Source organism: Dermacentor andersoni, chromosome 3 (assembly GCF_023375885.2).
Source record: "Dermacentor andersoni chromosome 3, qqDerAnde1_hic_scaffold, whole genome shotgun sequence".
NCBI classification, from domain to species: domain Eukaryota; kingdom Metazoa; phylum Arthropoda; class Arachnida; order Ixodida; family Ixodidae; genus Dermacentor; species Dermacentor andersoni.
The window spans coordinates 149992699-150017686 of NC_092816.1; the positions used below are offsets into that span (position 1 = coordinate 149992699).

The 24988-nt window shown below is 47.0% G+C and overlaps 2 protein-coding genes across 3 annotated transcripts in view; one reads left to right on the top strand and one right to left on the bottom strand.

Moving 5' to 3' along the window:
* LOC126524642 (monocarboxylate transporter 14-like) overlaps positions 1–24988 on the bottom strand; it is a 344518-nt gene that overhangs the window by 140222 nt on the left and 179308 nt on the right. The window lies entirely within an intron of this gene.
* Positions 1–24988, top strand: part of LOC126524641 (monocarboxylate transporter 12-like) — a 45502-nt gene that overhangs the window by 17158 nt on the left and 3356 nt on the right. The window contains exons 3-6 of the mRNA XM_050172939.3: positions 6789–6983; positions 9210–9353; positions 10017–10362; positions 13950–14482. Of these exons, the coding sequence (XP_050028896.1) occupies positions 6789–6983; positions 9210–9353; positions 10017–10362; positions 13950–14482 (1218 nt within the window). The remainder of the gene's footprint in view (positions 1–6788; positions 6984–9209; positions 9354–10016; positions 10363–13949; positions 14483–24988) is intronic.

The following is a 24988-nucleotide window of genomic DNA, read 5'->3' on the forward strand; positions in this document are numbered from 1 at the left end:
ATCCATACACTCTGCAGGATGTTATCAAATGCGCTGCTGTTTTAGAATATGGCACACAAAAAAAGTTTCTTGCACAATTTATCTACATTACCAGCCCTCTGTTTAGCAGCTCATATGCTAACCACTGCTATATAAGTGCATGCGTTTTGTGCCAGAAATGCGTTTGCTGGTGAGTAGTGTGGCGCATATTTGTCTTTGATCATAGTTTTACCACTTTGTCAGTTTCCACATGTTTGTTCTACGCTTAACGTTTCACCGTACTCTTTGTTTTTGAGAAGGTGGAGCCTGTAGAAAATAAAGGATATTTCTACCCTGTAGTACTGATGAAACTTTAGAGAATATACTTATAATTTATTACAAGATGTGTTCTAAAGTTCATGGACATCATTGTAATATGATTTTATGTGTTAGTATGTTTCTCAAATTATTATTCAGTTTGTCTTGCGACTGATCAATAAAGATTTTGACCTTTTAAGAGAAAATGCTTCATTTGAGGAACTCGGCGACTGAAGATTACATCCCATTCACCAAGCATAAGTGCAGGAGCTTTTTATGAAGAAATCAAATATTCCCCACATGTAAGTATTGCGAATACCTTCTAACGTTACCGTTACCGTTACCAATCGTGCATTCACACAATTGGGAAGAGTACTAGCACTCTGTTTTGGGGAGTAGAGACAGTCGGCTTGGAGGAGTAGAATTACTTGGTTTGGCAGAGAAGAAACGCTCTGTTTGGGGAAGTACCATTAATCCGGTGTGGTGGGTATTAGCACTCTGTGGAAGAGTAATAGCACTCCCTTGCGGTGGAGTAACAAAACTCTGTCAGGGGGGTTGAGCTACTCTCTCTCAAAGAGGGTCGATCTACTCTCGAAAAGAGAGTGAAATATGGGAAAAGCAGATGCTCCCTCAAAGAGAGTGCCCATAACACTGTTCTTAGAGTGTGGTGGTCCTCCTCCAGGCGCCCTTCACTCGTTATTGATTTTGACTTGAACGAGTAATTCTAATGGAAGCCAGCAAACGTTCCCGTTCCTTGGGAAGGTAGCCAAATCTATGTGGTTATTTCATATAACCCAGGCTATCATTCAGCCGTAAATTACTGTTCGTTTGTTACAATAGCAAAAAAAGTTGTACCTGAGTCACGCATGTATCGAACACACAGAAATGCGTGCGTTTAACGGCCATAACTTTCTGGGTATGTCAGGAAAGCCATTGACTGCACTGAGTGAATAACTTAGCAGCAGCTCTTACCGCCAATGAAGGCCGCTTAAAAGCGCTTCTAGGAGAGCGCAAGATAGCATGCAACTTATTATATTAAAAAAAAGAATGTCACATGCCTGCGCGGCACACGCAGCACAGGCATGGCGTAAACTGGACGAGCGCCTACATAGAACCCGCATTTTTGGCACGACGCACTAGACGGTTCTAACTTGCGAGCAGGTGCCTTAACGTGCGTTGAACAATGAACACAGGCGCACAGACTATGCGGCGCAGATGTCCTATCTCATGACCCGTGGTACGATGCCGTGCCGCTGTCGATGAAGGTAATCATTTATTCGAATCCCCTTTTAAACGGGGCGATGAGAAATGGTCACCTTGTCTCCTTGAGTGGACCAAGTCCAGCTACACGCAACATGCAACTGCAACGTGACTACATGGCGTGCGATGGCGTAATAACAAGCAACTGCAATGCAGAATGTGCGCATATCGACGCTATGCGATGTGCATCTCACATCGCGTGACAAGTGGCGCGATACGGTGGTAATGATGAAGATGATTTATTGGCATCCCCTTTCGAACGCGCCGGGGACGAACAGCCACCTACACTGCTTGATTTAATCAGGTATCCCATACATGTTTTTCATTCCAGTATCTTTCGTGTAGATTTCTTCAATATTCTTCTTCTTCGTCGAACCTTCTCTATCTAGACTGTACCCACCATTCATAAACTGATGCGTGGCACAACACCTGATGTAATAATATGCAACGGCAATGTGGTGTGTGCACGCATCAACGCCACGGGGCGCGCATCTCACATCCCGTGGGTTCTGGCGCCCTAGAACTATTGTATGGAGTATATTTCTTCGCTACACGCAAGCAAGCGCTGCAGTTCCTCAGTGGTACAGTAGATCACGCCCGTGCAGCGGGCCCGGGTTCCATTGCGGCGGGAACTGGGATTATTTTTCTCATTTCCGGTGATAGCGGCGGCGGGTACCATCGCTAACCGAAAAGACTATTACAATTGCGCCATAATAGCTTACGCTTTAAGAAGGAGCTTCCGTCGCCTAATGGTTAGGGTGCAGGCTTCGAGCCTTTGCTCCAATTCAGCTATTCGAAAACTTATTTACTGTCATATATATATATATATATATATATATATATATATATACATATATATATGTGTGTGTGTATGTGTGTGTGTGTGTGTGTTGTACAAGACTATGTGCAGAAGGCAGCGCAGCCAAGGAAAAAAGAGCGGAGAGTAGAAAAAGGGAGCATTGGGAGCGTCGGGCACTTGAGTGCTCCTCTCCGTTACAGTGCCTCAGCCTCGTCACTCCATTAGGTGATCGCCATGTTTGGCTGTACAATAAATGAGGCCTAGTTGCAGCAATGTGACTTCGCCATGCCGCCTAGGCAAGGTACAAGTATGAAGCCGCCAAGAAGCGGTCCTGGCTCGTATGGAGTGCGTCTCTGATAGCTGCTTTCGGTTGGCTCTCCTCTGTCTCCGGCCAGTACGACGAGCACTGTCCTCGGACGGAGCTCGGGAGGAGCATCGTCTCGATGCTGCCCTTTTACCCTGCAGCCACTCGACTGACAGGTTCACAGGCTATTTCGCCTTAGACACCAGCCGCGGACTGTTGTTTCCGCTGTGAGTCATCCTACACCTCACAATCACTGCCAGAAACCGAGAGCGCTTCCCAACAAGAATGTTTGGGGATGCGGCCCTTAGTGTCGCCATCATTCCTCCCCTTGAAGGGGCCACCTACTCTTACTTGATATACAAACCATGCAGAAACCCTACCTCTCCGTGGACCAGAGCAACAAAATGCTTCCTGATCCATGAGAGACTTATCCTATGATGTCAGCGCTTCATTGGCCGTAGGCGCGGCCGATTGCCACGCATTGAATGAGGTCTCTCTGGAAGGCGCCAAGGTGACCAGCACCAATGAGATCACATTTATCAGAAATCTGCCCATTGAATCACATTTTAATCCACCTACGTGCAAGGGCGATTCAGAAGCACGCCTTCCTGTGCGTTTTCTTTGTGTTGCCAACGCAAGGCAGGGCCGACAATGCCAGCGGGCATTGTCGAAGGCGCAAGACCCGCGAGCCTATGCTTCACTTCAGTTGAAGCGCCGCAGGCTTGCACCTAAGTAAAAAAAAAGGAAACGTGCGCTTGACATCGCACGTTGCCAAGCGCTGCCCAAACTGTTCCCGAGAAGAAATCAGTGGAGCAGGCACATGCATAAGCATTCTCTCGCGGCAGCCACAAAGACATCGCCAGCGCTGTCGGTGTCCTGTCGTATGTCAACAGCTCCACCCGTTGTTCGGGCGAAAAACTTACTCCAAGAGCGTCGACAGGAGCGCAACCATCTGTGCCAATCGCCAGACAAGTTGTGCGCCGGAAGACTCAACGACGACAAATTACTTGCCCACAGCCTCAGCGACGACGACGGCATTCCCAGTCCTGTCGACTGTGGTTTTCATCATTAGCCACCTTCACAACCGCCAGAGCAGACGTCATCGACCCCATGTGCCAAGTTTATGCGTCCCCGCTTACGAGCCGCACAGGAAACATTCAGCGTAACCGAGTGTACAAGATGGATTCACAAGCAGCATGAGAAAGGAGAAAAAACGGAGAGATAAAACGGTATGAGGCAAAAGAAGGCCTTCCGAGCGTCGACCTCTTGTGGGATTTTCTCCGCTAGAATACTTATGTGTTTATACATAATATCAGAGCGATGGTGACACCGAAAATTAGCCTGAAGGGCGGATAGTTATGTTCAGGTAATAATAAGTTGATTGCCGTGTTATTTACTAAATTTAGGGCACTTCCTGTATCTTCGAAATTGAAGCCAGCGATATTTGTTTAGCAAATATCCTAAGACTGACACCACTTTGGAGATGCGCGACCTTAAAATATGCTGAAATATTGCAGCAGTCCACATGTGACGCTTTAAAAAATGTGCTGGGCAGAAACATACCTGCCACAGTATAAAACATCGATCAGAACGGTCGCCATGAATTCTTATCACGAATGTTTCGTTTAGCATAAAATGGCAACAGAAAATTTAGAGGCTGGTAAGGCTTCAACATTTTTCAAGATATTTCGTGACATATTAGAAAAATAATCTCATTCCTACAAGCGATCCAAAAAGGCTGAGCACCAACAGCCATTGAAATTGCTCGAGTTTTGCGCTAGAATGATGACAGAACCAGTACCGCTGTATCCCAGTTTTTCACTACTCATATAAACCATCCACCCCTCGTTCCAGAGATCAGTGAAAAGGAGTGTTAACTCTGGTTTGGATATCTCGAAATATCTAGGAAAAACAACGCAACCATGATGGTCATCACAGAACCTGGTGGGCTTGTACATAGAATGTCTACTTTGCTGCCCAAACTTCAAAATATCCAAAATTTCGACGTCATCAATTCGACAATTCATTAACAGATGTTCCTCTTTTTGTAACTGACAATATCAATTTTGAGACATTTTTATGGGTAAGCACCTTATGATAAGTTTATTAGCCGGTTTTCAGGAATTTTACTTTATCTTTCTGCAGTACCTTGTGATCGTGTCGCGAAATATATTGATAAGTGTATATAGATATATTGTTCCAATTTTTGGGGGAACTGCCTGTTTTATTGGCGCACTATTCATTGGTACACTTGCTCGCCTATATATACTACCTAGGAGGTGATGTATGACTGCGGAAATGAAATGAGAATGAGTAAACCATCAAAGTACTACCCCTTTGATGCTTTATTCATTCTCATTTTGTTCATTCATTTATTTAGTTTATTCATTCTCACTCATTATTAATATTTGTGACGGGATAACGAAGGCACACAAGTACAGACACTAGCGCCCATCCACCCCCACCCCCTTTCTTAACAAGGCGTGCATCAAGGAATCGCACTTATTGGCCGAACCTTCTCCCATATTCAAAACTGAGAAGCGAAATGGCAGTGGCGTTGCCCTGGGTGGCCATCAAATTGGCACCACTGTGCTCATTCCAGTCAACTACATCTATGCATGTATAATCGAACATTGCACAATAGTCACTTGCGCTCGCGTTCGTAATGGCGCACAGTATTCTATTGGTGTCGCGCGAATACAATACAATGCAATAAATTAGGCCTTCATAATGGCAACATTAAGAACGCACAACATTCTGCTTTAATAAATATAGGCCTGTCGGAGTACTGGAACTGTCGAAAAGGCTCACGAGAGCAGGGAGAAAACACAGACAAGGAACGTAATGTTCATTAGACGTAGGTGCGGTGTGCTACCCTGCGCATTGAATGAATCGGTTAAATGACAGATATCGGAAAGAGAAAAAGCACTAGCTTTACGCGCCCATCAAACTGCACCAAGAATTCATAAACGGCTGCATAGCCCTGTCGACTATACGAACTCCCAATAGCGCCCTCATTGTCATCTGCCCCAATGATGCAAGTGACATAATACAAGGTTGTTTGTGGTGAAAACACCATTGAGTGAAGCCTGCTCAACACTTTCAAGAAAGGGTGGCACTGCAACAAAACAACGGGAGCGAAGGTACAAAGTCAACGGGGTGGTTCAAACGCCGTGGCTGCTCCGAGGATGTGCTGATGTGATTATGAGCAATAGGTCGGAGGTAAAATTGCCAGTCATGGTGGTCACATTTCGGCAATGTTGATATACGTAAAAAATGCTCATGTACTTGAATAAGGACTTCGCAATTCTGCAGGAGGCTTCGCTCTCCACACCCCCTTCCAATGACGTATTCTTGTCACTGTGTTAATTTTTCACACTAAAATGTGTGCCTTAACACAAAAGGGGTTAACTCCAAAAACCGGGGTTAACCTAGCGGCCCTTAACGGGTGCCTTGGTTGGCCCCCTTCCTTCTCGTTTATTACATAATGAGGGTCTCGAAAGCCGGCAACATTGTAGCCTTCAGGTAGCATGTGTGGGTTTATTGGCCGGTTGCCTTCACCGAAAATATCGCGTTCTAGCGACGCCTGCGGTGGAAAGGTAGTTATACATCAGCCGCCAATGTCCTTGAGTGGTGGCGCTGGCTAACGCTACCAGGGTTCTACAAGGAAATATAAATATTCAAGAAAGTGGATGGGGAAACGGTGCCGCGGTAGCTCAATTTTTTGAGCATCGCGCGCGAAATGCGAAGGTTGTGGGACCGTTCTCCACCGGCGGCTAGTTGTTTTTTCATCCACTTCTATTTCCATTAATTTATGGTTTCTTTACTTCATTTATTACATGCAACTACATTCCCCTATGTTGTCCTTGCTGTCAGTGTTTGTTGGCTTCTTATGATTTGACTAACGAAAATCGGGCGCCTCAGTTAGCCCCCTTTCTTCTCGTTTACATCAGAATATTGCAAGAGAAACACCAATACATTGCCTTCCAGCGCGCGCTCCTTGTCTTCTATAAGAGAGGACAGCTTTGCGTTTCTCTGTTTGCGGTCCAATGTTCTTAGGGATAGGCCCAATTTCTGTGTACTCGTGCGACAATGAATCGTTATGACTGCTCCGATCCCCCTACAGCACTCTTGAAATTTGAAACACAGGCCAGGGAGAGCTGCCCACCACCACAGACAAGTGCTGGGGAGTGCCACTGTCGTTGTCGGGTGCCGCATTCCTGGTGGGCATGCCTTGGGCGTGGTTTGGGCTCCTGCTCGTGTTTTTCGTGGAGAAGTTCGGCATAACCAGGGAAGAGGCGTCCTGGCCGAAAAGCGTCGCCACAACAATCACGAACATCTCAGGTAAGTCGACTTCGAGCTTTGCATATACACGTCTGTTAACGCATCGGTGCCTCAAATGGAAGCTCCGCGACTGTACGTGATCTCATCTAAAGCAAAACATTATCCGGAAAGTATACAAATCCACAGCGTCGACTCCGCTGTAAACGTCAGTTGCTCCCTACATGTGGCCTTTGAACGGAATTTCCCTCCGTGTACGTCATCCTCCATCTCGAGGGCCACACAAACTTCTGGATCGCGTAGGCGATCCAGAAGTTTGTATGTGTGCGAGGGCGATTAAAATGTATTCAACTAAAATATGAAAACTACCACAAGCTTGAAAATTACTCGTATTTCAAGAAAATTCTCGTCACACTAATCAACTTCTCCCATTTTCCTAGAAGGGTTACGACGCTTTACTAATAACTAGCTTTACTCATGAAACTGATGGTTCGTGGGGCTTTCCTGTGAGTTTAAACAGTCTACCCTTGTTTTATTTAAGCGTTCCTTCCAATTAGGTAAAAAAATGTTGCTTTGCGTGAGCTCCGGACTGTTGCGTGGGTTGTCAAGCTATTTGGAAGCAAAATCGAAAGACACCCTAGACGAAACGGTGTGTGGGAACCAGTGTATTGACTCAAAGAGAATGTCTCGTCTCTTGTCATCAGTGCCCGTCGTTCTTTTGCCGATGGAATTCATCTTTCGGCAAAGATGGCGATAGCTTTTTACTGTTATTGTAACGCCATTTTTGATGTAATTAATCTCCAAGGTCTCATCTGCGTCGGAAAAAATGATCACCATCACCATGCGTTCCGAGTTTGAGCATTTAACTTTTTTTAAATAGCTTTAGGGTCACACAAGTGCGTACACTGCATAGACTGATCCTTTATTTTTCGGAAAAGTCTGGCAAAGATACATCTCATCCACCCAGTCTAATTTTGGCGAGAAAATATTCTTTGTCGCTTTCATAGATGCTCAGGACGTGCCTTAATGAATGCAGGCAGAGCGTTCAATATTGCGTATAGCGTTATGTCGCGCACCCATAGGGCCAGCATCTTTGACGTACCCAAAAGTTCATGAGCGAATATGCATGGACTGGTATATGAAATGTTCCATTCTATTGCCAATAACGCACATCCTAATTCTACTATTCTTCACTGCAATGTTGCCAGCGATACAACGAAGTATTAGGTATCAGCGTAAGAGACACAAAGATGGAAATGTAAGTTATAGATCAAATGCGGGTATTTGATATCCTTCTAAAAAGTAGGAGGGAGAAATGGCTCTGGGCAGGACATCACATGCGTAAGGCACATAACCTTCGCACCATTACATTAAGAGAACAGGTGCCAAGGGAAGTGAAGCGCAGTCGATGGCGTCAGGACATTATGTGGGGTGATGAAATTGTGAAATTTGCAGGCGCAAGTTGGAATCAGCTAGCCTGCGGCAGGGGTAATTGACGAGGATACTAATGAAAGCACCTGTTCGGTGTTTCTTACTTTGTTGTTGTAATAGCTGGAGCTATATATAATTTTAACCAAACTTCAAGTGGTGTTTAAGAAAACTTGCAGAGTTGAAGAACTTCAATGAGATCGGAAAGTGCCTGCAGCTAGCTATTCTTAACCAGAATCCTCACCCTCACCCAAGAATATTCGATTTTCTAAGATGGAGTTTCTTAGCATAGTCGCAACTATTTCCGACTCAATGCCTGTCTCTTACCAACTTACCCACAAATTCCCCCTCCAATACAGTTGATGGAAACATCCCTGCTCGGACGAGCATCAACCGCGCCTATCTCAGCCGAAGTTCATTTATTGGCGGTCGGCTGTAGTATAATTGAAACAGCTTGTTACAGGCTGCGAAACGTCATTATTTTTTGCAGATTGCCCTTCTTATTTGCATGCCGATTACGGCGAACTTGCAGTGTGCCCAATTGGACAATGCACGTTAGCTTCACTCTACACAACGGGCAAAACGCAACGATGATATCAAGTATAGCTCAACGTAAATTCACGGCATATACTTATCTATTCGTCTGGAAAAAGCCCAGTATTATGCACCCGGGAGCCGCGTTTTGAAAATGGCCCGTTCGTAGATTTCGCGTTTTAGCGGAGCTATAATCAGAACTGCAATACTAATGAAAGGTTTCATATATATTCGACCGGCACCAGAAATTCAGCGCAAGGTAGGCATCTGAAGCTTCCGTTTTCTTTGTCCTGAAATAATGTACCTACATTGTACAATCACTTACAGGGCTGGGCGTCTATGGACTTCAGCGATACCTCAACACATACCACGTGGTGCTTCTTAGCACCATACTAACATCGGTGGCCTTTGTCTGCGCAGCCTTTGCCCCAAATATGACATGGATGACCGTTACCGTCGGAGCGATGCACGGTGAGAAACACTGCTTTCCCATGTACTTTCCGGCCGTCACTGGTAAGTTCCTGCATTTCGCTTGCCGATAGACTAGGACTTTGACAGTACCCTCCTTTTTATATCTCCAAATATTTCCGCGCTATCGGAAGCTGCGCACATCACCACCATTCAGCACGCGCACCACATGCTCCGTTACGTGCTATTGGATATCGTTGCAAGTTATCAAATGTAACCCACGTCGACATAGCGTAATTGTTGAAATGACCGTCACAGAACCAAGAATAGCCAGACTCTCCGGACCTCTGAAGCGCTGTTGGCAAAATTCTTTCTTTCTAGTGACAAAGTACCCGTGATAGCTCAGTTCAGGTGTCACAGCATCAAGCCAAAGAATGCAGCAGTCCAATAGGAATGTGCGAGCGCCGGACCCTACATTCGTACTTCTTACAGTATTAGCCTAGAACCTACAAACATACGGAGGCACGAAGGGAAGCACAGATCACCAACTAGCCCCGAAAAAACGCTGTGCTATGTTTGCGAACTTCCTTTGTGTGCTATGTTTCGTACATTCTCTTCAACGCCGTTCTCTGTATTGTTCCTAAAGCCACGAGGATAGGGTAGGAAATACAAGTGGATTGTATTCCTAGCAGAATGTTATGGTAATATAGCTTTTTCTTTGCGCAGGTTTCGGACACGGAACATTCCTGACGGCATCCGCCATATACACCCTCCAGCATTTCGACAAATACCGCTCTGTCGCGACGTCTTTTATCTTTATCTCATACGGCCTGTCGGCCATTGTGAGCCAGTTCGTGCTCTCGGGGCTGGTGGACGCGTACGCCCTTCAAGGAGCACTTCTCGTCTTCGGAGCAATGGTTTTAAACTCAACGGCGTTAGTCATGCTGGCCAAAACCCCTACTCCTATGCGACTGGGTTGGACACGAAGTACGGTGCACCTTCCGCAGAATGGCGTCCACAAACCCGGGCATTATGGTTCTACCAGTAATGACAACTCCACCTGCCAAATCAGGTAAACGAAGCGACATAATTTTTTAGTAATGTTGTCTACTGGTTTGTCTTTGCCACACTAACGTGCCCATAAAAATTGCTCAACGAAAATGACGGAGGCGTAAGCTTACGAGCACGTAACAAACTCCCACTCTTGACGCTAAAAATTGTGCAGAGGTTGAAGCATGCTTGCATGACGTAATTTCAGCTGTCACGTCATGTCATGTCAGCTGTCCCAGCTCGATGACAATCCATTTCTTTCTAAAATGTACCGAAACAAATGCACCTTTATTGCACCTATATGCCATAGTACTCTGCAATAATTGCACAATATTTTCCAAAAATATTCTGTGCGAATAAAAATAACGCTCGTGAGGGCCATTTGAATTTTACCAAACGGTGGACAACTAGGTGCGAAACAAAAACTTGCCAGAACACGACTCCATCGTGCATTCTTTCAAGATTTGTGGTTTATCTGCGCATTATGCCTTCATTTGCACAAAATTCTCTCATGTATTTAAATCCTCAGCACCTAGGTGAAATGCAGAAATTATGGCGTTTTGCTGAATATTTTATTAGAGAACGATCGTGGATGAAAACATTAAATTATTTTTATAAAACTGTCGTTAACGCATGCAATATTGTAAATTTTATTTTCGCTGATGTGCAGAGCACGGGCTGTAACTTAAAAGTCTGACTTTGGCGAAAACGCTATTCTTGTTGAGGTTTAGAAGTTGGTAACGAACTAAGGTGGACCAAGGAAAAGTGCCGAGAAAGCTGACATAATTGAGAAGCAAAACAGGTTCCGCCACGGAAACGTAAATCGTAGAAATTTATGTTTCTACAGAGAAAAACATTTTTAACTTGAGTTCCACCAGTACAGTATGTTGGTTGGCACTTCGGCTTCACCTCATAGCTTGGTGGCGGGACGCACAATTGATTGAATTTGCTGCGTAAAGAAATACACGATATATCCGCAGCATACGGTTTTAAGCTCTCTCTTTTTTTTTAGTGTATCTTTTGTATACTATTCAGGGTGATTTTTAGATTCTAAGTTATTTTTAACAATCACCTGCGGCAGACAGCACAATTCTTGTTCTTCAGCTGGATTATTCGAAGAAGCGGACAATACTGTCACGTGAAGTCGAAACACACATTCAACTAATTAACAAAAATTCACTATTAAACTTCGTAATTATTTATTTTACAGCACTTATTGAAGTTTACAAATCCCAGCCGGTGAGCCTACAAGACGTATCCACTTGAAATGAATTTCCAGGATGATATAATTTTCAAAAGATCTGGCACAAAATACGTAAGTGTTCGAGTTACGTTTGTGCTTCAATGCATAAAAGAGCGTTTTTTTAAACGAGTAAGCGGCACAACAATGCATTATTACGGCGAGTTTTATCGCACATATTCTTAAACTAGCTTCATTCTGCAACATCACTGCAAGCGTATACGCCTTGTAAACTCAACGGTTAGAATTCGTACACTGCTAACATGCGCTGTAAAGTAACTACTTCTAAAGCGAATAGCCGCGGTAGCTTAGCTGCTATGGTTTTGCGCTCCTAAGCCCGATGTCACGGGAACAAATCCCGGCCGCGGCGGCCGCAATTGTATGTGGGCGAAAACATCCGTGCGCTTTGCAGTGGGGGCACTTTGAAGATCCTCTGGCGGTAAAAGCTACTCCGCAGTCCCCCAATAATGCGTACTTCAAAAATAAGATCTTGTTTTTGGACGGCCAAGCGCAGAATTTTCTCATAATTGTGATGCTAATTAGCGAAACTTCATTTGTTTAATATATGTTTTGAGTTCTCGTGCAAGTAAGGTGCGCCTCTCTGACCAATCCCTCTCAAGAACTAGAATTATGATATCTGCAACAGCCAATTTTACTGAAAATTCGTAAAACCTAAATATGACCACCCCGTACAAAAGCGCGATAACAGTCAGAAATCTAACAATAGTATCGACATAAGTAAGACAATGCGGCCAATAATAAACAGCTGTACCTAATCGTTTCTTCAGGCTTAACACCACAAAGGCCCTGGGCTGTGTGTCGCAACAAAAGCTTTGTCGACCACTGTCTATCTGGCCCCAAATAGCTGGAGGATTATTAGATACTGATGACGGAACTAGTCAAATATGCTCAGCAAAGCTGCCTATCAACCATATTCACCATATGTATGCGTTTTTTTCGTTGGTTTCACGTTCAGCGAGCGTGGGCCGTGCAAGTTCTTGCCCGAGTTCACGCTCGTGAAAGCGATTTGTGGCCCCCTGTACCACTTGAACGCGCGGGCGGCCGCGCAAGCATACTTCCAGTAACACGAAAGTGCCCAATGTGGACAGCCCTGAAGTAGGCACACGTTCAGGATTTAATCTCTTGCGAACATCTGGTGATCCCGAATTTTATTCCTCTCCTCACACAACCATCTGCGCCACCCTGGTTTGTATTTCGCGTCCATATGCTATAAGGTGAAGACGAAACGCGAACCAAAATGTTCCTGTGGTGAGACTCACATAATTTTTTTTATCTACATTAAAACTGAAACAAATTCGATAAAAATTTTCGTGACGGAAGTTCTTATGCTTGTCAATATAATGCGCTTTTCAGCCTATTTTTCTATGGGCCATCTTTGTGTGTTACCAATTTATAAACATAGGCCAATACAGGACTTTTCCCAAAGTCAGGCGTTTATTGTACATGATGTGCACGCCGCATTGGCGAAAACAATAGTTTAGAAGATGTTGCGTTAGGCTCAGTTCTATGAAAATACTGCCAGGTTTTCTTCCATGACCATGTTTTGTGCAAAAATTCCCGAGGACGCTATACGTTGAGCCCTTTTACGTCGGTGTAAAGGGTTAAAGAATAGAACGCATCGTGTAAGACTATTTTATAATAAAAGCACAATGTTCAGACAATGAAATAACCCAAATAGCGCGAGGCTTTGCGCCCTTTCATAAAATTCAGAGACCCCCCCTGGCCCAAAAAAAAAAAAAAATTCGCTCAGCTTAATTTGGAAAAATGCTGCGCAAGTAATGTTTATGCGCTCGAATTTCTTTCGTAAGTTTTTGGCAGAAATGGAGATTGGTTGAACGCCACGGTTGGGAATGTTGGCGCGGAATGACCCTATAGCAAATATACTAACAAACCACGTGTTCAAACGTTAGCCTGTAGTCTTAAAAAATGCACAGCTAGTGGTGCCCACCTGTAAGCCTTTGTCGAGTGGTTCAACCACAGTGTAGAAGAGAGACCGCCTTATCATATAGGGATGCATATTCATCGATTGAAATTGTTGCGCCAGTTAGATGTCTTGATAGTTAAATAAACCACGGCCTTATGAGAATGTACATTTATATAAATTAGAGGTATTTAGAGCAAAACTTCTGGTACTGAATAAATTTGATCCACACCAGGTGTTTTTTGTAACGTACCTGTTAGAGAGCTGTCGCGTAGAGCTAATCTTGTATTTTGCCTGCACATGAGTATTTTGCATCCACTCAGCGTTAGCACCGCGATACACAATACAAAATTGTCAAGCTCATTTTCTGCCATTGTTTCGATGGCGCATTTCTACTAATTGTGACAACATTTATTTCTCATCGCAGAAATCAACAAAAGCAAAGACCACAACCGACGACAAAATTGAGGCTTGAAGAGAGCGCCTCACTGAAAGACGTGATGACGATCTTCACTATGCCTTCCTTCTACGTTCTCCTCGGAGCGATACTTGTCGGGGACTTCACGACCGTCGAAGTCTTCGGAACGATCGTGGATTACAGTCTAGACAAAGGCATAGCAGTTCAGACTGCCAAGCACATGATAACGCTGTCCGCAATAGGTCAGGTTGCGGGCCGCACCGTGGCACCTTTGGTAGCGGACTGCATGCCCTGGACCCGTCGTCCTTTGTACTCGATCAGCTTCGCGGTAGTTTCCGTGGGCCTCATCGCAATGCCTCACGTGTCCAGCTTTGCGCCCTTGGTATCGCTCTCATCGCTGGTAGGAGTGTCTCAAGGTTACATTTTGTGCATCAGGTACGTGCTCACCGCGGAATTCGTGGGTGTCCAACGGACGGCGGCTTGCAGCGGCATCATAGGCATCGTCATGGTGCCTGCGTACCTGGTCAGCCCGAAGTTAGTAGGTAAGCGAAGAGATCCGCCTACTTCGTATACATATTTAGCATGCAGCATCGTCGGCATCGACATGGTGCCAGTAAAGCTTCCTCTTTCTTCTTTGAAGACGACGATGTCTCTTGAAGGTATTCATCGGCCTTGATAAATGAAAATGCAGGATAGAAATCAGAAACCTGGAAATATATTCAACTCAAAATATCTACAAAGTCAATCGAGGAGCATGCTTTACAATAGAGAAGATAAACAAGTACACAGTGCCTTACTGTTTTACTTTTCTTGAACTAGAGCCCAAGACAACTGTCACTACATGCGAAACACCGAGTCGCACTTTTAGGCCACCAAACGCTTACGACTCACACTAGCGGTGCGTTTAACACAGTGTTACTGATCTATAAGCGTAGTCATTACAGGCTTGACTCAATAAAATGCGTTCAATACCAGCCTATAAATATATTTCAGTAAACAAATAAAAAGAGGTGGCGGCAACTGCTGGCCCACACTGACATTACACTAGCCAATGAGGTCGCAAATAAATTTAAGCCACCACCTACTGAGTCGTGCCTAATCTCATTAGAAAAGGAACACTTACGCAAGCATTGGGTACTCTTTCCCATTGTGGCTCTCTCTCTCCCTCTCCTATTCCCTCGCATATAGCGATTCCTACCTGGATCAGTGCCTCTAATTTCTGTCGTTAGGCTTGTGCGAAATTGTCCTCGCTCCCGTTGTCATGGGATACCACAAGCGGCATTCGCACAGCAATTTACAAGCACCCTGTCGTTGGGGCGCTCTTGTCGCAGTCAACGATTTCACTTCACGAGGCCTCTGTGAGAGTTAGACGATTGGACAGTTCTCCCTTTGGGGACCTCTTAGAAGCACCTTCGCGCAGGTGAGAGACCGATGGATTCACTCCTCCGGGTCCTTCGTCGTATTTAGTTAGATCTTTCAGTAGGAAGACAGCGTGCTAAGCCATCTCCACCCACCTTTGGCGACAGTGGCACCGCTCCCACATTCATGGGTGGAGGTTAGTAGGAAATTACAGCTGCAATCGAGCGCTTCAGGCACACAATGCAGACACAGGGCCTAAAAAGTTATCTTATACTTTGGTGCGCCACGTGACTTATTCTGCACACTTGAGGGATGAGTGGCTTAACCTAACCTTTCCCGTGTATGCCGCAATGAATACTTATGACAAAATGGGCTACAACATGGCGCGCTCATTACGTGAATGGGGCATTACGTGGAAGTGCTACTCGTTCGTTACAGCTTTGCTTAGCCTCCCCATCTCTGCCTTATGAACAGCATTCCTTTTTGCGTGTACATATAACATTCCTAAGCATTTCCAAAGCTGTGGCGGGTGCTCGCGAGTTTCTGGCAGTGGGCCGGTGTGTATCCGACTCCTTCACTACCTTCCATCTCAGTAGATCAGCGGAGTTCTCTACTTTCTCCGCTCTCTTCCCTGTCGAGGGAGCCTCAATGCCAAACCTGGCTTGCAGGGTGGCGACACGTTCTCCGACGACACTATGTTGATTTGCACCTCTGTCACGGTGTGTTCGAGCTTGTACCAATGCATCATGCACATTTGCCTGGGAAAATTGAGTCAAAAGTTGATATTCGGTAACAGGAAGCGTTCGGTTTTGTCAAATATCAGCAAGAAAGCTTTAAACACCGATTTAAGTATTTAAGAGGATAGTTTTTCAGGAGATCTCCTCTAAATACATGTACACAAAGAAGTCGTTCTTCTTGCCAATCATTGTACCTAGTTTGAAGAGGTTTGTTGTTTAAAAAAGTAATTTTAAGGCAGTACCAATCCTAGGAAGTACATCCATACGCACGCACTCACATAGATGCGCACATATACACGCACAGACATACATGCACACGTCACCACAAACGCGCGAAACACGAACATATACATCAATGCACACACATTCACACAAACACGTACGCACACACACATACAGGGTCACTATGATAAACACACACTCGCAAAGAACGCGCATACACTCACACAGAGACGTACGAACACGCGCACTGAGGCACACACATTTACTCAGGCACATGCACAAACACGTACCACCTATGTGCCGATACGCACACAAATGCACAAACCCACACAAGCAAGACCACAAATCTAGCCTAAAACACTCCAAAGAAATGCATTTGGCAAGCAGCGACTGCAGCACGCGACCGCGCCCTAGATAACCTATATGCCGATGGCGCTTTCGAGGCGGGAACGGTTCTTTGCAGTGCGGTTCATACAGTGAGAGAAATCTGGGGACTGCGTGGGGGACCTTGTCTCTAAATATCATTTTCCTTATGTAGCACAGTATTGCGCACACGAACGCGCTTAGCTCTGTTTGTCCCTAGCCGACCTACAGGGCACAACAGCGGATAAATAGCACGGAATAAGCTGACCTTCCCTTCGCCAATTCTTACTTTGCGGTCGCAGTACAGCGCTCATGACTACGAGGTCCGTAGTTCTGATCGACTCTTGTTCGACAAACATTTTCTGTTTGTTTTTAATGTTTCCGCATTATTATATCATTTTCCCTTTGACTTCTGCATTAGATGTTCTTTTGTTGTGTTTTACCACCAGGCCTGGCACGGTGGGTTTCTGCGAAGACGAACGAAGAGACCCGGCCCGAAGCGCGCGAAGAGCTAGAAGGAGGGCTTAGGTAGATGCCGATGAATATTGATGGTTTGTTACAGCAAACTGTTTTGATTCTGAATTGTTCCTTTGCAGTTTATAGTCCAGTGCTCGTCTATAGCGGCAGGGCAAATAGGCATAGCCTGCATTTGTGGCACGTATTCCTCACGTCGCCGACTGCCGTGGTACTGCCTAGAGAGAAAAATGATTTTACGTACACCCCAGTTCCAAGGGCCAACCACTGACGACAAAAGACTTACGCTTCGCCATTACAAGGTCTGTAATGAGCGCTAGGATCCAGTTTGAACGGAAATTTAAGCGGTGGTTAAACGGGGGAACAAATCACGTATTCATTTACAGTACCTACGAAGACTAATTTAAAAGCAAATTGTCCAGCAAAGTCCCCAGATTTCTCTTACGATACGGGTCACGCTGCAATGAACCGCTTTCACTCTAGAAAGATGGCAAGGACTGGGTGAAAGGATGTATCCACCCCAAAAGGCTGGGCTGCTATCGGGGCAATTTTTGTGTTCCAATACGTGCTTCCAAACGGAGCAGAGTCGTGCCAGTTGCATCTATCCTTTCCTTTTGCCGCTACTGCCACTACTCGCCGAGCGCCAACACGTCATCTAATTTGACGTCAAATTTTCTGCCGCACCGCTGACAAGCCAACTTTACGGATGCGACGGCTACGTTTTGTTACCTTCAATGTCTCCAAAAACGCAATCCGCCACGTCCGTAGCATATGAGACATGACATGAATGATATTAATGTTCTGAATGGAACGACGTGAACTGTTTCACACCCATGATCACATGGCATGACATAAATGATATTGTTACGGGGATATTGCGAGTATATAAAAACTATATTTACAATATATATACAGGATGAGTCAGAATAGCTAAGATGGCTGACCATCAACAACACGCAGCAGCCAGCGTCTCCAATCTTCTTCTTCCTCTCTCTCCTCTCATCCTTCCGTAACAGGACCCCCGGGTGACGAAGCGCCGTCTCCGCGTATTGCAGGCGAAGAATTGCGAGCGAAGTATGGCTTCAGCCGTGAAACGTGCACGACGTCAACAAGCGTCTGGCCTGAGGATGCATCAAAGTGTAGCGCCGAAATCTCGTCATTGATCTCGTCTCGTCGTCACTGGTGCGAACTTAATATCGCGATGGCCGCAGTCGTAACGCTCTTTCTGTATATGCTGTGAGGCTGATAAACGAGATTGGGAGATTTGACGTGCCATGCGAGAGCGATCGACGACTTCACGAGCGTACTCAGTTGCAACACGTGGCACAGAAGGGAGGATGGTGTCAATCGGCAGTGTGGGGTCGCGACCATACAATAGATAAAAGGGTGAATATCCTGCGGTGTCATGTCGAGAAGAATTATACGCGAACGTCACGTAAGCCAGCGTGGCGTCCCAGTCGCGGTGATCGTTGGAGACGTACATCGACAGCATCTCTGTGATTGTTTGGTGGAGACGTTACACTGTTCGTTTGTGGGTAGTAGGCGGTGGACAGCTTGTGCTCAGTGGGAGAAAAGCGGAGGAGGTCGTCGACAACTCGCGACAAAAACGAGCGGCCGCGGTCTGTAAGTAACTGTCGAGGTGCACCGTGCTGGAGAAATATGTCGTGAAGGAGAAAATCGGCGACGTCAGTTGCGCAACTAGTCGGCAACGCCTTTGTTATCGCGTAATCAGTAGCGACGGTGATCCATTTGTTACCTCTATTCGTTGTCGGAAAGGGGAAAAACAGGTCAAGGCCTACGCAAAATAACGGCTCAGAGGTAACTTCAATGGGACGGAGTCGTCCGACAGGTGGCAGGGGAGGTTTCTTTCAGCGCTGACACAATTCGCAAGTTGCGACATGACGACGCACAGAGCGGTAGAGCCCCGGCCACAACAACCGGCGTCGTGCGCGGTCGTATATATGCAAATTTTCAAGGTGTCCCGCCGTCGGTGCATGGTGAAGTTGGTCGAGAACGACGGGTCGCAGATGACGAGGAAGGACAAGCAGCAACTCAGGGCCGTCAGGGTTGATATTGCGGCGGTAGAGGATGCCGTCATGCAGCACGAACATGCGGCACGCGCCGTCGGTGCTGCCAGATTGCACTTCGGCAAAGATTGACTGTAAAGGCCAGAATACATGGAGCGAACTTTCACAACGAAGTTCGGGCGGCAGACAATCTGCCGCGGCGCAACGCCGTATGTTCGTCGGGCTGCGCTACATGGAGCGAAGACAGGCCGGCCGCCGCCGGCGAGTCGCTGCGTTGTTATCAGTGTGGCTAGACGAGGCAAATGCGCTGTCGTGAAACACATGACAAAAAAAAAAAACTTTAACGACAATTATTATAGCTTTTGAATTACGGAACACTCTGAAAACGCGTAAAAGTTTGTTTAGAAATGATTTCTAGTCTTTTTTATGTGTTTGAGACATTCATGTGCCGATGTAGTTTAAGGAAAGCGGCGATGCTATGGGTTGTGGCAACACTGGGCGGATAAACAACTTTCGGCTCCTGCAACTTCGCGGCTCTGTTCTGTGGCTCAACGCGCGCGCGGCCGAAGCAAGCAGACCCGAAAGTAGCGCACGTGAGCTTGTCTAACCATGGCTGTTATTAACTTGGTAAATTCCAGCCGCGCCGCTTTGGATGCCATGCATACGAAAAGCGGGAGACCGGCGTGAACGATAGAGCGGGATCGGGATACACGGCAAGCGGGGAAGCCTAGCCGGAAGTCGGGGCGGATAGTGAGACCTGATTGGCTCGCTTTGGGGAGCCGCTCGTTTGCCGCTTCCGGTGTCGTCGCCGCCCGACGAACTTTTCTGCGCCAGCTGGATAGGCGGCGAACGACGTTTTCGCCGCCGCCGCGCGTCGCGCGTACGCCGCCGGGCGTCGAACGCCGACTATTCGTCGCATATTCGGTCCATGTATTCTGGCCTTAAGGATGCGTCCCGTTGTTGTTCAGCGCGCATGTCGGTCATGTGAGTCAAAGTCATCACGCAGTTCACCGGATCAGGCGCAACAGGATCGGGAGGATCCACGGGGTGACGCGAGAGGCAGTCAGCGTCCTTGTGGAGGCGTCCAGTCCTGTAATGGACACTAAATGAAAATTCATGGAGCCGCAAAGCCTAGCGACCAAGCCGTCGCGTCGGGTCTCGGAGGGAAGACAGCCAGCAGAGTGCGTGGTGGTCTGTGATGGCCGAAAACGTGCCGCCGTACAAATATGGCCTGAACTTGGTGACAGCCTAAACTAAAGCCAGACACTCCCACTCGGTGATGGAGTAATTTCTCTCGGCAGGTGACAGCAGGCGGTTGGCGTAAGCTATCACGCACTCGGTACCATTCAGGTGTTGGGCAAGAACAGCGCCGATACCATAGCCACTTGGGTCAGTGCGGACTTCGATCGGTGCAGACGGATCAAAGTGGGTAAGTATGGGAGGGGTGGTCAGAAACCCGATGAGAGCGGCGAACGTTAGCCTGCTCCGGGCCCCATGAGAATGACGTGTTCTTCTTTAGAATATCTGTCAAAGGCCGAGCAACGTCGCCGAAGTTTTGACGAAAGTTTTTGACGGCGAAAGTAAGAACACAGGCAGACGAAGCAACGCACGTCAGAGGCAGAACGCGGCACAGGGAAACTGCGTACGGCGCGAAAATTTTCTGGATCTGGTCGGACACCGGATGCGTCAACGAGGTGTGTTCCAACACGGTGATCTGGCGGCGCCCGAATGGACACTTCGTTGAGTTCTGTTGAAGGCCGGCCTTTCGGAAGACCGCAAGAGTTGCAGCGAGTCGGGTATGGTGGCTGCCGAACGTGGGGGAACAAAGACAGGTAACAAAGACTGGGGGTCCATTTGTAGCTCCGCAGAAGAGTCAATCATACGTTCAAATGTCGCAAGAGCATTACAGAGGCAAAAGGGCATGACTTTGAACTCATATAAGTCATACGGCGTGATGAAGGCCGTCTTCTCGCGGTCTATTTCATGAATTGAAATTTGCCAGTAGCCGGATCGAAGATCGGTGAACGAGAAGTATTTAGCTCCGTGCAAGCAGTCCAAGGCTTCATCGATGCGCGGTAGTGGGTAGACGTCTTTTCGCGTGATCTTCTTTATGTGGCGTCGACGCAAAAACGCCAGGTTCCATCTTTATTTTTCACAAGGACGACAGGCAAAGCCCAAGGGCTGGCTGATGGCTCGATGACCCCTTTGCGGAGCATATTGTCCATATCTAATTGGATGACTCGACGTTCAGCATGCGATAAACGATAGGGACGCCGGAGAATAGGATTCGTATCTCCAGTGTTTATGCGGTGGTGAACAACAGACATTTGGCCTAATAACCTGTCGCCTAAATCAAAAATATCAACGTATGATTCAAGCAGGAGTCGCATGTCCATGGCCTGTGCTGAGGTGAGGTCAGGTGCAATCATTTTCTCGAAGTCATCCACTAAAGAACTAGAGCTATTAGCTGCAATTGGCGCTAATAAGCCACTCTCGGCATTCAGACTCTCAATGTCAAATTCGCAACCACTAGAAACGCTGCCAAGAACATGCCGGCCGGAAGCACTTGAGTGCACAGGCTGAAATTAAGAAGTGGTAGTACGACGTCATTATTTGTAACCGTGACCAACGCATGCGGAACAGCAACGTGCCGGTTCAAAAGCAGGTCAATGATGGTGCGAAGCACATATTCACCGTCAGGAACCTGTGGCTGGGCGGTCAAATTGACGTAAGTAACTGAGTCGGGTGACAGACGCACACCTTGAAGCGAGCACGAGCGCTGTGCGTCGGTACTCGGAGCATCGGCGAGTTCAGGCAGTTCTAACCGAAGAACGCCGGTCGCGCAGTCGATGAGAGCAGAATGAGTGGATAAAAAGTGCAATCCAAGGATAACGTCGTGAGGGCAGTGGTCGATCACAACAAAGAGAAAAGAAGTAGAGCGGCCGGCTATAATTAAACGCAAAGTAGACATCCCCAGAACATCCTGCACGCCGCCTTCGGCCACACGAAGCACTCGGGCAGCTGCTAGAGTGAGGACCTTCTCTAAACGTCTACGTAGGCTAGCACTCATCACAGACACGTGGCCTCCAGTGTCGACGAGTGCTTGTACAGGTACGGCGCCTCTTTTGACGTCAATTACACTTCTCCTTGTCGGCACAGACAGAGGATTTGCTGCAGTAGTCGGCAATGCAGCAACACCTCCTAAGGCTGCATTCGGTAGTTTCCCGAAAGGGTGCGGCCTAAAGCCATAGTGGACAAAAGGCGACGTGGCTTCGGCGAACGGGAAGATGGGCGACATGGCTGCGGCGAACGGGAAGATGGGCGACGTGTTTGCGGTGAACGACACTGGTGTCCGCGCGGCGATGGTGAGCGGCTGTACCACGTGTTCCGAGCAGAGTTGGCGGTGCTGTCAGACTCGGCGGTGGGCGAAGCATTGCGGATACTTCCATCAAAACGGCTCAGATTGGTCGGCGTGCGAGGTGTTGAGGGCCACGAGTTGCGACAGTATCGGGCGACGTGACCAATGCAGCGACAGGCAAAACATGTCGGCTGGTCGTCCGCAGTTCTCCACTCAGTCGGGTTGCGATAACGTGGAGAGAAGCGTTGGGTTGGAGCGAAAATAGTAGAAGGGCGTTCGTTAGCACTGGGTTGGGCGACAGCACACACAGACTGTAAACCAATGTTTTCAAGTTCCTGGCGAACGATGGCTTGTACGAGGGGAACTGAAAATGTGGTAGCATCCCGGCTACGCGAACACAAAGCTGTGGGCGCCATCGCATCCAGTTCACGTCTAACGTTTCGCACTACGTCCTCTGATGGCGACGCATGCTGCTGTTCGAGTTGATCTTCACATATCGAAGTTGCGGCAGTATAGGGAAGTCTGGCGAATGGTTGCAAGACACGTCTGCTTTTGGCCTGCTCGAATCGTCGGCACTCTTTGATGATTGCGTCAACTGTAGAGCTGCTCTTGCACATGAGCAGATTAAACGCGTCGTCAGCAATGCCCTTAATAAGCACGTGCCCGACCTTTTCAGCTTTTGTCATTACGTGATCGGCTTTATGACGAAGTGCCAGCACGTCCTTGATGTATGAGACATAGGACTACGAGGGGGATTGGGCACGGGAGGCCGGTGCCTGCTTTGCGGTAATTTTACGGCTGGCTGGTTTGCCAAACAACTCTGTCACTTTCTATTTGCATTTGTCCCAGCTGGTTAGCTCCTTTTCATGGTTTTCGTACCACATTTTTGCCGTGCCTCTTAGGTAGAACAACAGGTTAACTAGCATAAGAGTAGAGTCCCATCTGTTGATTCCACTCACGAGTTCGTACATGACCACCCATTCTTCAACGTCGGCGCCATCGGTCCCGCAGAAAGTTCCAGAATCCTTAGGTTGCACAGAAACAACCGAAGGTGACAGCGACGTAGCTGGTGACGGTGACGTCGGAGGCGGCAACAATGTTGATCCCGCGTGCTCACCGTCATTCATGGTGCGGACGGTGATGCTTCGTCCACTGCGGAGCTCCGTTTCCAGCCGTGGTACCCCGCAACCTTGACCATTATGTTACGGGGATGTTGCGAGCATATAAAAACTACATTTACAATATGTACATACAGGTTGAGTCTTATTTGTTAAGATGGTTGACAACCAACAGCACGCAGCAGCCAGCGTCTCCGATCATCTTCCTCTCTCTTCTCTCATCCTTCCGTAACAATATGAACGTGTGACCTGTCATCATGCATGACAATATATGACATTACGCATGTCATGGCATGAATGACCATACACAAATTACGTGAAAGCATGACATGCAACATACGACATTTCATCCATGTCATGAGAAGGCAACATTGACATGATGTGTGGCAGATCGTGACATGCATGGCACAAATGACACGCACGACGAAGATAGCAAACATGGCGTGCATTACATGAGATAACATAAAAGAAGTGTAATTACTTGTAAGAGCACAAGCACATACAAACTAGCCTTAGCTAGCAATGCATGATAAAAATGGCGTGACCTAAATAACATCATAATATGCATTCGCATATGTCATTCACGTCGTCATCAATGCAGTTCATGTCATGACATGCATGTCATGGCATTAACCTTATGCTTGGCCATCATAAGAAGTGGCTTCATGTCATGACATTAAGGTCGTGTAATGCATTCGTGTCATGTGTATCCTGATATGATGAAATTTAAGAAATCACGACAACATACGATGGCGTAAGAGACTAGATCATGGCACTCATGAAATTGATGTCATTAATATCATGTCCCTCCCCAGTAATGTCAAGTCAGCATGTCATGAATATCATGATGAAAATCGGTAAACGTGATTTACGTGATTTACAGTCACGACGACATGAAAGGCTAGATGACAGAAAGACAGACAGACTCAACGTGCCTAAACTAGGCAAAGAATACTTCGCATTAAAAAGCATGGCGGCGGAGGTCCATATACGCAGCTCTAAGTTCGGCTCCTGCGCGCGATGAATGGCTGTACCGCATTGCATGGGAAGAAAGCTGAGAGAAGTTCGCCAAACGCTGCCCCTTTTACTGCATATGCAGGGACACTTGGCACCATACCATTGTCAAATTGTTCGGACATGTGTGCTTTCCACATTTCTTGGTGGCTCGGGTGGTTTGAGGCCAATTTCGAGCTTTCATTTACATTGTTCCTCCGTTCTTCTAAAGCTTTAGCCGTGGGAAGCCAGACAGGGGTGAAGTATTGTTACCGACGTCTCTAGCGGGCAACCACAGAAAAAAAAAAGGGGGGGGGGGGGGGGAGACAGAGAAAGCGAGAAGAATGCTTTGCTCTAAATGTGTTACTACGATGACGCGAGTCCTCCAGCCAATAAC